This window comes from Macrotis lagotis, chromosome 1, assembly GCF_037893015.1.
Source record: "Macrotis lagotis isolate mMagLag1 chromosome 1, bilby.v1.9.chrom.fasta, whole genome shotgun sequence".
NCBI classification, from domain to species: Eukaryota; Metazoa; Chordata; class Mammalia; order Peramelemorphia; family Peramelidae; genus Macrotis; species Macrotis lagotis.
The window spans coordinates 880,191,488-880,204,712 of NC_133658.1; the positions used below are offsets into that span (position 1 = coordinate 880,191,488).

General features: G+C 36.3%; 1 protein-coding gene and 1 pseudogene across 1 annotated transcript in view; both read right to left on the reverse strand.

Moving 5' to 3' along the window:
* Positions 1 to 13,225, reverse strand: part of LOC141509126 (cilia- and flagella-associated protein 107-like) — a 117,171-nt pseudogene that overhangs the window by 41,191 nt on the left and 62,755 nt on the right.
* LOC141509125 (arylacetamide deacetylase-like 4) overlaps positions 1,428 to 13,225 on the reverse strand; it is a 64,709-nt gene continuing 52,911 nt past the window's right edge. The window contains exon 5 of the mRNA XM_074218402.1: positions 1,428 to 5,060. Within this exon, the coding sequence (XP_074074503.1) occupies positions 4,286 to 5,060 (775 nt within the window). The 3' untranslated portion in view covers positions 1,428 to 4,285. The remainder of the gene's footprint in view (positions 5,061 to 13,225) is intronic.

The window sequence follows — 13,225 nt, forward strand, 5'->3', positions numbered from 1 at the left end:
TGTGGCATGTTGAATGTGAATTTTACTTTACTTGGCTATTAAAAAAAAATTTAGATTTTTCTCATCAGCCCCTGAAGGCTACAGTTGTGGGCCTCTCTAGATAAAAACTGGGCCTTCAACTTCAAGGAAATGCTCAAAGAGAAAATTCTTTCCCTAATTCCCCCTCCAAAACTCAAAGTCACCCTTTGTAAACAGATATTCTAGTAAGTCTCACTCTTCTTTTTCACCTTGCAAATACAGGTTATATCCTAAAGACATAAACAAAACTCAGACAAAAATGGAGTATTCAACCCAATTGGCTTAGTTTGTATATTAAATTCTCTTAAACAGAACTCTCAATAGCTCTTTGACAGAGCAATATATACCTACTACCAGAAGTCTAGAGGGTCTTCAGTGGAACTCTCCTGCAAGAAACTTCAGACAATATTCGCTTGATTATAAAAAGACTGAAATGGTTCAGGCCCCTATTCCAAAGTGAATCCAAGTCCCCATGAAGCCTTTAAGAATCTCTGTGTATAGTATGTCTCTGTAACAAGTGTCTAGGATATACTTCCTCCCCCATACTGTTGAAAGTAAAATTTCAGATATCTATAGTTCAAACACTTAAAATAGACATATAGACACATTTATATGCTTATCAGAGAGGATCAAAAACCTGATTTCAGGCTGAGGAAAAAGTCAAAATCTCAACTCACAGTTTCTCAGGAAAAGTCATCTTTTTTTAATTTACTGTTTTATTTTTCCCCAGTTACATGTAAAAATGATTTTTAAAATTCAATTTTAAAACTTTGAGTTTCAATTTCTCTACATTTCTCCCACCCAACCCCCCCAATGAGAAAGGAAGCAATTTAATGTATAAATGTATAGTCATATAAAATATTGTCATAATAGTAGTATTGTGTAAGAAAGCATAGACCCCCCCCCCCAAAAAAAAGAAACCTCAAGAAAAATAAGGTAAAAAGTATGCTGCAGTCAGATACCATTATCTTTTTCTCTGGAGATGGATAAGTTTCTTCATCATAAGTCCTTCAGAGTTGCCGGGGTTAATGTATTGCTGAGAAAGGCTAAGTTATTCACAGTTGATCATCCTACAATATTGTTGTTACTTTGCATACAGTACAGAACATCCTCTTTTTAAGGTGACAAAATTTCTTCTATTGAGAAGAGTTACAACAGTATGTCTTTGTAACCAGTGTCAAGGGTACACTCCCTCCCCCATACTGTTGAGAGTACAAATTCAGATATCTATAATCTCCTAAGAGACCCTAAGTCAGATCTGTCTTTTTCTCAAATGTGCCTCTTTGTGGTTGCTATATCTATGTTCAAGAAATGTTCAAGAAATATCATTTCTAGCCATTTATATTAAGGCTAGCAGGTTATTAATAAAAGTTGGCCTTCTCTCATAGACCAAATAATGGTGGGGTTACAGTTTATATATCCTTCAAAGAGTAGGTGTTCCTCAAAAGTAGCAATTATCTTGGATTGGTAACACAATGGAAGGTGTGGACTATATTAAAATAAAGATCTTGGAATACAAGACTTAGGTCACTCCAGTTTGGTCAAAGAGACATTAATTTCCCTATCACCTGTCTTAATAATAGGGGAAATCAACCTTTTCCCCCAGACCTGTCTAAGCAAATACAATCAGTGGCCAAAGCTTAGAATTTCTTTTCTTATCTGATTAGATATTAACCTGGGTAAATCTTTTAAGAGAGATTCTTGTTGGTTTCTAGATGAAGACTTAGAAAAGGGGAAAAACTTGGTCCCAATGCAATGATTAGTTATTGAATTAAAGTGAGAAATAATTTCTTACTGCTCAAATGACCATCTTTTTATTAAAATACTGGTATTATTAATAAAATGATTAAATTACCCAGAATTACCCTTTTTTTAATCATCAAAGTGCCTGGCACATTATAAATGAGATCCTAATAATTGTATCTTGAGTGATTGACAACAGAATCTCTGAATCAGAGATTATAGACATTTTAGCTATTTTCCACATATTTCCCAATTGTTTTCAACATGAGGTCAATTAACACCAATTAATGAGAAAATTACTAATTTTGGAGTTAAAGAAACAATTTTTGACATTTTTTTTAATTTTGAGTTTCAAATTCTTTTCCTCCCTTTCTCCCCTTCTCCTTCCCTGAGACAGTAAGCAACACATTTCCATATTAGTCAGAACATGGTTATTTGCAAATGGTTGATCATTATATGATTTCTTTGTTGAAAATTATGTCACTTTAAAAAAATGTGCACGCTTGTAAAAACTGGAGAATATTTTTTCTAACCATTAAAAAAATCTTCCAAAAAAAAGATTTTTAGTGGATTTTGAACCCATTGTTGACCATCCAATCTTATGGTTAGTTTGCAAGTATAAGCAATCAATTGCAGGGAAGATGAAAACTTACTTGCTGGATTTCAACAAAAAAAAAAACACTTTTGCATATTTGGTATGTGGGATTAAAACAAGAGTATGATGAATTATGGTAACCAATCAAGCACTTCCTTCATGTAAACTACATATCTTTGTATAGTACCTTTTCTACCTGGGATAGCTACTAAAATATCTAAATAAACAACCTAGAACCATGCACTTATATGAGTGTGAATGTGTGTGCATATATGTATGCATGTTTATGAACGTTCATATATATTTGTGTGTGTGTGTATGTATATGTGTATATATATACATATTGTTAAAGTGTCCCCCAAAATGAGGAGAGGTCTTCATTGAGTTCTGGTCTGTTGCAAATAAATATGTGTTGATCTTCCCAAAGCTTTTCCTAATCAGAGACAGATGTTATCAGAGTTTTGGCCTTAAGAAAGAGCAGAATAGAATTAGGTTAACAAGTGCATCTATTGATATTTTTCTAAGTCTAAGATAACACAAGCCTATCTGGGAGGTGGGGGATGAAGAGAGTGCCATTCCTAGCTAGAAAGCCAGACTCTATTCTACTGTTGACTTTTTTTATAGCTTTGACCATCAAAAGATGGGAACTGAAATGTCAACTCTGGCTTGTCCAGTCAAAGAATTATATACCTGCTAATGTAGGGTAGGGCTGGAGAATTGACATCAGACATCCCAGTAAAAGGAGTTCTTTAACAGCTATCCTTAGGATCTTCAAAGAAATCCCGATAGGATTAAAAAGGCAAGCTTTTGTTCTCTTTACAATTGCAGGCATTTTCTCTAAGCACTCTTTTCAATTGCTAACTTGATCTGATTAAAGGTGACTTTAAAGACTCAGAAAAATAATTATATAAATATATATGTAATATTATATATGGTTATGTATATACATTTATATAAATTTACACACATCCATATATGTAGCAAAATTCACTGTTGGTTATATAATGTTTATGAATAGGGGTAAGAATTGGATTGAGAATTTTCCTGGTGCCAAGAGCTCCCTGTGAGGAATTTCTCTATCAGACTAAGTCCTAACATTCTCTACAAGTTATAGTCTTAGAATAGTTGCCTAGAGGAGGGACAGTCAGGTGGTATAATGGATAGAGTAGTAAACCTGGAGTCTGGAGCACTTGGGTATGAATCTGGCTTCGATACTTACTAGCCCTGTGACCCTAGGCAAATCACTTAATTGTACTTATCTCTAAAGAATAAAGAAAGAAATTTGCCTGAAGCATTGAGAAGTTCAATGATTTCCACAAGTTTATATAGTGAATAAGTGTCAAAGATAGGACTTGAACCCAGGTTCTGGCACCTGGGTCAGCTCTCTATCCACTGCCCCATAGCATTTCTCTAATCTCCAAGGATACAAATATACAAAGAATAAAACAATCCCTACTGACAAGGAGCTTCATTTTTCTAGTTCCCAATTTGAGCACAAAGAAATCACTAGAGTTCATGCCAGATATCCTGCAGTACATTCATAGGCCCAGTTATCAGAGTACACAGAAGCTTGTGTTCTAATCAGACCAAGGTTTTGTCACCCTGGAACCATCCATGCCTTTATCTGGGCACTTACAATTTATCTTAGGATACATGCCAATATAGACTTAGGAAAGATGATATGAGGATTGCCAGCCTAACTTTTCTACCATCATGTCTGTGGACAAGCAATACTCAAACTATCTTTCTTCACTCCATCAGAAACTACTTTGGAACTCTTAAATCTAAGACAGGACAAAACTCCCAATCTCTTTAGCTCCAGAATTTGCCCTGTCTTAGATTTAAGAGTTAAATTGGTAAATTGAAACTTAACAGAGAATTTACTTTTGGATAGAGCCATTCTTTGTCATTCTTTTCTGAAAATAAATTTCATAGGTTCTTTATAAAATGAACAACAACATTGACAATTTTTAAGGAGGAAGGGAAAGAAAAGTACTTTCCGCCAAAAGTAAGGAGCACTCCATGAAAAGCATCTTCAATGTGATGCCAGCTCACTGGCACCCCCTGGTCCTCCAACCTCTTCTTGTACAAGAGTACATCATCTCTGAGGACATCAAACTCACAGCTCACAAGCAGAGTCTCAGGGAACTGGGCAATGATGTCATTGTCAGCAATTAGGGGTGAATTTACTGGCCATAATATGTGTTGATTTTGCTGGTAGGCATCCTCATTAAAAGGGTCAGGTGACCTATACTGGTAGCCTCTGTCTTTGAAACTCTTAGGTATGTTGTGGACACTCATCCATTTCTCATATTTCTCCCGCAATGCAGGGGGCAGATGGGCACCATTCAGGATAGCAGTTTTCCAAGACGGATGAATATCAAGACTATAAAATATACAGGAAATGCTAAAGTCCCGGGAAAGGAATGGGACATTTTTGTGCTGTTGATAGGAAGGCAGCTGGAAATTAAGTCCTTGGAGATAAGGATAGATCATAACATGAGCTCGTATCTTTGGGAGATCTGGTTGAGTAATGAATTTTTGGCAAACAGAAGCCACAATTGTCCCGCCAACACTGTCTCCACAGAGAATGACATGAAAAGGATCTACACCATAGGTTTCCAGGATTTTCAGAAAGTGGATGGAAGCAGCTGTGCAGTCATTTACCCCAACAATGGCGTTATGCTCAGGAGCCAGTCGGTAACTAAAGGAGAGTTAAGAAAAGAAAACATTCCTTATGACTGGGACAAAGGATTAGGAGAGGAGGGGGGAAGAAATCAGTCTAATTAATGTTCTGATACCACCCTTAAATGTTCTTGTCTGCATTAGAATTATAAGATGTGAGAGCTAATTGTACCTCAGAGGTGCTCTTTGGTTCCCTGGAGCTACAAGGATAGATTTCAGGGGGTCTCTGAATTTGAATGGGGAAAATTATTTTTACTAAACTTTAACTGAAATTTGGCATTTTTTAGAATTGTTTTTAAAATATTGTTTAGAGAAAGGAACCATAGATTTCAAAAGGCTACCTACATGTTCGTGATACACAAAAGGTTAAGAATTCCTTATCTAGTTCAACCACCTCATTTGAATGAACACAGTAGAGGTGGTATTAGAGGTTGTTTTTGAGTCTTATTTCTGCTACTTACTACCTTATGGCACCATTAGCAAGTCACTTAATTTCTCTACAATATGGTATCACCTCCCTGATGTCATGGTCTTCTTTGATAATGAGGGGCAAGCATATTATTATACCTGTAAAATGTAAAGGACTGAATTTAATGACCATAAGGCCCCTTCCATTCTGAAAATCTATGATATCGAGAGCTGCCCAGTAGGGAACTGCATGGCAGCTAATTCCAGAGTGCTCATCCCACAGAAGGTAAGGGGTGGGTGGAGACTGTCAAGATCTCTCCTCTGTTTCTGGGACAGGACTCTGGTGATTTGTTCATATTCAGACCTTGGTCATGGTCTGGGGCCCCCCATTGCCATAGAGCAGGGACCCTCCTCACAGTTCCAGAGCAGAGGGGTGTGCTTATGAGGTCATCCACAGACCAAAAGACAGGCTAGAGCCTCTCATAAGACCCTGAAGGAACTGAGGTACTTGCAGGGGTGTCCCAATAATACTCAAAAGCTTGAGAAGCACCCCAAAACCAGGGCAAAGGTTGGGGAAATGAGCAAACAAAAAAGGAACCTGACCATAGGCAATTACTTTGGTCCCATGGAGGATCAAAATACAGAAGATGACAAAGTCCAATTGTCTTTATCCAAAGCTTCCAAGAAATATAGAAGTTGGGCTCAGGCTATGACAGAGCTCAAAAAAGATTTTGAAAATCAGTTAAGGGAGGTAGAGAAAAAAATGGGAAGAGAAATGAAAGAGATGCAAGAAAACCATTAAAACCAAGTCAGCAGTTTGGTGAAGGAGATCCCCCCCAAAAATGCTGAAGAAAATAACATGTTTAAAAATTAGTTTAGGTCAAATGGAAAAAGCAGTCCAAAAAGTTAATGAGAAGAAGAATACCTTAAAAAGCAGAATTGACCAGATGGAAAAGGAAATAAGAAAGCTCTCTGAAGAAAACAACTCCTTAAAATGTAGAATGGAACTAAAGGAAGCTGATGACATTGTGAGGAATCAAGAAACAATAAAACAATATCAAAAGAATGAAAACTTAGAAGAAAATGTGAAATATCTCATTGAAAAAACAACTGATCTGGAAAACAGATCAGAAGAGGCAATTTAAAAATTATTGGGCTACATGAAAGTCATGATTAGGAAAAGAGCCTTGATTTCTTTTTAAAAGAATTTCCATAGGAAAATTTCCCTGATATTCTAGAAGCAGAGGGCAAAATAGAAATTGAGAGAATCTACCCATCTCCTCCTGAAAGAGATCACAAAAATTAACCACAGGAATATTATAGCCAAGTTCCAGAATTCCCAAGTCAAATAGAAAATATTACAAGTATCTAGAAGGAAATAATCCAAATATCATGGAGCTTCAGTCAGGATTACACAGGATTTAGCAGCATCCACATTAAGGGCTCATAGGGCATGGAATATAATATTCTGGAAGACAAAAGAGCTTGGAATGCAACCAATAATGAACTACCCAGCAACTACCCAACAACACCTTCTTCCAGGGGAAAAGATGGACTGTGAAACAGGGGGATTTCAAATGTTCCTGTTGAAATGACCAGAGTTGAACAGAAAGTTTTATCTTTAAGTACAGGACTCAGGTAAATCATAGAGAGGCTGGACAAGGATAAATTATGAGGGACTTAATGATGATGAACTGCATATATTCCTGCATGGAAAGATGATACTGATAATACTCATATTAGCCTTCTCATTTATTAGAGCAGTTAGAAGAAGCATATATAGACAAGGCACAGGAGGGAGCTGAGTTTGAAAGTATAATAGATTGTAAAAATGGAGTCAGTGGGTGAAAAGGAAATATACTGGGAGAAAGGGAAAGGAGAGATAGAATAGACTAAGATATTTCATGTAAAAGAGTCAAGAAAGCTTTTGTAATAGTATGGAAAGGGGGAGAAGTAATGGGAATGAGGGAGCCTTCATTCTCATCTGAAATGACTCAGAGAGGAAACAATTTACATATTTAATAGGGTTTAGAAATCTAGAAGAAAAAGGAGAAAAGGAGATGGGAGAAAGGGGACAGGGGGAGGGGAGGGTGGATGCAGGTGATAGAGGAAAGGGTAGATCATGGAAGAGGATAGTCAGTTATAACACATTTTCTTTTTTACTTTTTGCATGGTGGTGGCATTGGGTGGGCCTGAATGGGACCAAGGGACTGGGTGGTCACTGGGTCTCTGGGATAGAATTTAGGCTTGGGATCTCTTGTCCCCAGGGCTGGTGCTCTGTCTGCAGCACCACTCAGCTGCTCCACAGAACACTTTTGAAGAAGGACAGAGTAAAAGGAAAGAGAAATGTAATAAATGGTAGAGAGGAAGAATGAATAGAGGGAATTACAATCAGCAACAGCAACTGTGGAAAAATAATGGAAGTAACTTCTCAGTTGGATTTATGATAAAGAAAGCAATCCACCACAGAGACAGAGCTGATGGTATCAGAACACAGACTGAAGCACATTTTTTCCCCTCTTTCTTTCACTTTGTTTCTTGTGAGGTTTTTTATTTTTGTGGGGGGAGGGGGATTATGTTTTCTCTTACAACAAGAATATTTTAGTAATATGCAAATAAATAAAAATGCAAATTAAAAAAGAAAATATATGATATATTTTTGAATTAATATATTCTAGGCACTGTATTAATTAGTAGCCATACAAAGATAAAATCAAACAGTTCTTGACCTTGTGAACATCACAAGGTGTTTGTGTGTGGAAGAGTAAGCTGGGACTCAGAAAGAGATGTGACTTGTCTAAGGACAAAAGATCAAGAGACAAAAAAGTTCAAATTGAGCAAGTTCTTTTTTTAAATACTATTTTTTTGGCAAATTACAAATCAAGATAATTTTTATCATTCATTTTAAAAGATTTTTAAGTTGCAAATTTTCCCCCTCCCTTTTCCCACTCCCCTCTTCTGAAAATGGCAGGTAATTTGATATATTATACATGTGCTATCATGTAAAACATATTTCTGTAGTAGTCAGTTTTGAAAGAAGAAATAGATAAAAAAATCAGAAAAAATAACAAGTGAAAACATGCTTCTATCTATATTCAGAATCCATCAGTTCCCTGTCATGGATAGGATTTTTCTTCATAAATACTTATCTTGGAAAGAGGCATTTAGGTGGCACAATGGATAGAGAACTGGCCTTGGATTCAGGAGGATGGAGTTCAGATCCAGTCTCAGACATTTGATACTTATTAGCTGTGTGACATTGGGCAAGTCACTTAACCCTGAGTGCCTTGCAACCAGGTCATCTCCACTCATCCTGATTTATATCTGGCATTGGACCCAGATGACTCTGAAGGAGAAAATGAGGCTGATGACTTAGCACAGCACCCCTTCACTCAAATTTAATTCACATGTTTGTCATGGCATCACCTCCCTGATGTCATGGTCTTCTTCAAAAATGAAGGACAAAGTTTATTATTACCTGTTTTGGATCATTGTGTTGCTGAGAAGAGCTAAATCATTTATAGTGGGTCATCATACAAAGTTGCTGATACTATATACAATATTTTTCTGGTTCTACTAATTTCACTTTTTATTAGTTTGTACAAATCTTGCTAGGTTTTTCTGAAGCCTGACTGTTCATCATTTCTTATTGTACAATACTATACTATTACATTCTTATATAATAGCTTATTCATCCATTCCCCAATTGATGGACATGCCCTCAATTTCCAATATTTTGCTACCTCAAAAAGGGCTGCTATAAATATTTTGAACATGTCCTTTCCCCTTTTTTATGATCTCTTTGGGATGCAGATTGTGCAAAGGGTATGCACAGTTTGGTTGTCCTTTGAGCATAATTCCAAATTTCTCAGTTTACAACTCCACTAATAGTACATTAGTAGCCCAATTTTCCCACATCCCCTCTGACATTTATCATTTTCTTTTTCTGTCATGTTAGCCAATCTGATAGGTGTAAGGTAGTACCCCAGAGTTGTTTTAATTTGCATTTCTCTAATCAAAAGGGATGTAGAGTACTTCTTCATAGATTGCTTCAACTTTTTTTTTTCATTTGAAACTTTTCTGTTCATATCTTTGACCATATATTAAGTTGGGAATGGCTTGAGTTCTTATAAAGTCATCTAATTTCTCTATATGTTTGAGCAATGAGAATTTAACAAGAAACACTTGATATAAAAAAATTGTTTCCTAGCTTTTGCCTTTCTTCTATTCTTAATTACATTGGTTTTATTTTGTATAAAAGGTTTTTTATTTTAATATAATCAAAAGTAACTATTTTAAATTTCATAATGCATATAACTCAGTTTTTTTTTACAAGGCAAGGGGGTTAAGTGACTTTCCCAAGGTCACACAGCTAGGTAATTATTAAGTGTCTGAGGCTGGATTTGAACTCAGCTCCTCCTGAATCCAGAACCAGTGCTCTATCCACTGTACCACCCAGCTGCCCCTTGTACTACATTTTCAAAGAAAACCACAACATCAGGGGAGATTCCATGATGAGCACATTAATTGGATTTGAGTGAGGGGGTGCAGTGCTAAGTCACCAATCGCTCTTTCTCCTCCAGAGCCATCTGGATTCAGTGGCCAAATATGAATCGGAACAACTGGAGATGTCCCTGGATATGAGGTAATCAGGGTTAAATGACTTGCCCAAGCTAGTGAGAATCAAGTGTCTGAGACTACATTGAACTCAGATCCTCCTGACTCCAGGGCGAGTGTTTTATTCACTGCACTACCTAGCTGCCCTAGCTTCTTCTTTAAGAATTTGAGTACTATACCACTTAATATATAGATATTTAATAGTTTTATAGCTTCATTATCTAAGGTTCATTTTAGCAAGATGTAGTTTCCTTATCTCTTTTATTTATATCTATTTTTGCCGAAATCAGGATTGTTACCCTTGCTTTTTTTTCATTTTACTTCAGTTGAAGCATAATAGATTTTGCTCCAGTCTGTCACCATTACTCTGTGTGTGTGTCTCTCTGCTTCAAGTGTGTTTCTCATAAATAACATATTGTAGGAATCTAGTTATCCACTCTGCTATCCACTTCCATTTTTATGGAAGAGTTCATCTCATTCACATTCACAATTGTGATCACTATCCATGTATTTCCTTGACATCCAATTTTTCTTCCTATTTTTCGCCCTCTTTTTTCACCCTTTCCCTCTTCAATAGTCTTGCTCCTAATTTATGCTCCCCTTTACTTAATCTCCTCCAATCCTACTTCCCTATGGGTAAGATAGATTTATATATTCAATTGATTGTATATATTATTCCCTCTTTGAGCCAATATTGATTAGAGTAAGGTTCAAATGATGCCCGTCATCCACCCTCACATTTTCCCCCTCCACTTAATTATGTGGTCTTTTGTATTTCTTCACTGAAATAATTTATTCGAATTTACCTCTCTTTTCCTTTTGCACCCAGTGAACTCCTCTTTCCCTTCTCTTAATTATTTTTATCATTCTCTCAAATTCACAATATATCTGTATTCTCTGTCTATGCATATTCTGTCTAATTGTACTATTAGTGATATAATTTTTAAGAATTACAAGTATCATCATCCCATGTAGGGATATAAACATTTTATTTCTATTGAATGAATCTCTTATGTTTTCTTTTCCCTTTTTATATTTCTCTTGGGTCTTGATATTGAATATAAATTTTTTTATTTAATTCTGATCTGCTTATCAAAACTTGAAATCCTTTTTTTTTCTTGAATGATCATTTTCCCCCTTGATATTATGCTTAATATCACTGGATAAGTGATTCTTGGTTATAGTTCTAGCTCCTTTGCCTTTCACAATATCATGCTCCCTGACTTCTGGTATTTTCATATTGCAACTGCTAAGCCTATGTAATTCTGATTGACTACTTGTAATATTTTTTACATGACTTGATAGTTCTGAAATCTGGAATCTCTTTCCTGAGGTGATTAGTGTATTATTTCTTTGCCTGTTCCAGGATATCAGGACAGTTTTCTGAAAATTTTTTTCAGAAAAAATTTCCTGAAAGATGCTATACAACTTCTCCTTTTGATTATGCCTTTCCAGTGATTCTGATTTTATCCTTCTGGTTCTTTTTTCCCAATTCAATTGTTTTTCCCATGAGGTTTTTAGCCTTTTCTTTCATTTCTTTCATTCTTTTAAATCTGTTTGATTGATTCTTGATGTCTCATTAACTTCTACTTGACCAATTCTAAATTTTAAGGAGTTATTTCCCTCAGTGCTTAGTGCTGGTGTCTGCTGCTGAGGCTGATGTGGTGTTTCATTGATTCCTGAGAGTTATACTGATTATATGTGGAAGTCTGGCTGTGGGAGGATGCCTGTTTGTCAGGGGATACTCTGAAGCATTCACTACTGCTTAAAGCTGGAGACTACCTCCTTCCTTGACTACACTGAGGCATGTGGACTGCCTTGGTGTTGATGTTTACCTGTTCCACCATACTGGGGCTCAGGATCTACTGTTAGTTTGCTGAAGTGGAACTTGTAGTTGGTTTGCTGAAGCATTTTTCTGTCTTGACTGCACTCCCCTTTTACCTGAGTGAGTCAGATCTTTCCTACCAACCTTCTAATAGTCTAGGGTTCAAAGATTGTTTCACTCTATCTTTTTGCTGGTTCTGTTACTTTATAATTTGTTTTTTGGCTCTATTTTGCAGTTGTTTGGAGGTGAATATGGGAAAGTTAAGAACATTTACTGCCTATTCTGCCATCTTGACTCCTGGAAGTTCTTTGCTAGTTCTTCTGAGGAGTTCATGCTCTTTCCACACTGCCCAATCTCTTTAATTAGATTAGAACCTTTAACACAAGACAAGAGATCATTAAGAAATAAGGTATATGTCCTTGACAAAAGAAATTCAATAATATGTGAAATGGGGAAATTAAAAAGAACAAAATGAAAAATAACCTCCTCTTCCCTAGAAAATATCTATCTCATGACTAGGGAGAATTTCATTATCATAAGAATCACTATACCACTGTTTTCTTTGGGGTTTTTTCCCTTCTGAGAAAGGAAGAGAAGTTAGGAGGGCAAGGATGATAAATTATCATACTTCATCTGGCACGTAGTATAGGCACATAATGATTATTGATTGATTGACTGAATTAACTCCTTTGAAACAGGGCCACATTCAAATATTTTGTCCCATAGCTGGTAATAATACAACCTAATTGGTAGCTTAAATTTGAAAAAAATAATTTAACTTTGAATTTTCAAACCTAATGTTAAAAATGTTTGGTAATTATCATGTCTCTCTTTTCAGGGCCAGTCTCCTCTTCATCCCAGACTAACAACAGCTATTTTGAACCTGAAGAAAGGAGGCTAATTACTACAACTCTACCTTTTCCACTCTTGCCTTCATATGGCTCATATTATACAGATAATTCAAAACTTATTCTTCTGTACAATCTCATTTGTCATTTAAACCAAGAGCAGAGTGACCAAGCTTCTGTCTCCAACCTCCTGCTTCCCTGGAGAAGGGTGGGGGCAGAAGAGACTAGAAATATCTACCTTGCCTCCTTCTGAGCCCACCAGCAGCACCTTTACACTATTTGTCTTGCCACATACCCATTCTTGGAGGTAGATTGGGCTCATCAATAACAATCCAGTAGGAGCAGGTACAGCATTAGGCAGAATTATTAGGTGAGCAAGTTGAACTTGCCTTTTGAGTGACCACTTCATAAGATTGCTTGTGAGCATCAGAAGAGATATGAACTTAGATCCTTTTGTGCTAAATACATGTCAATTATTCCTTTTAT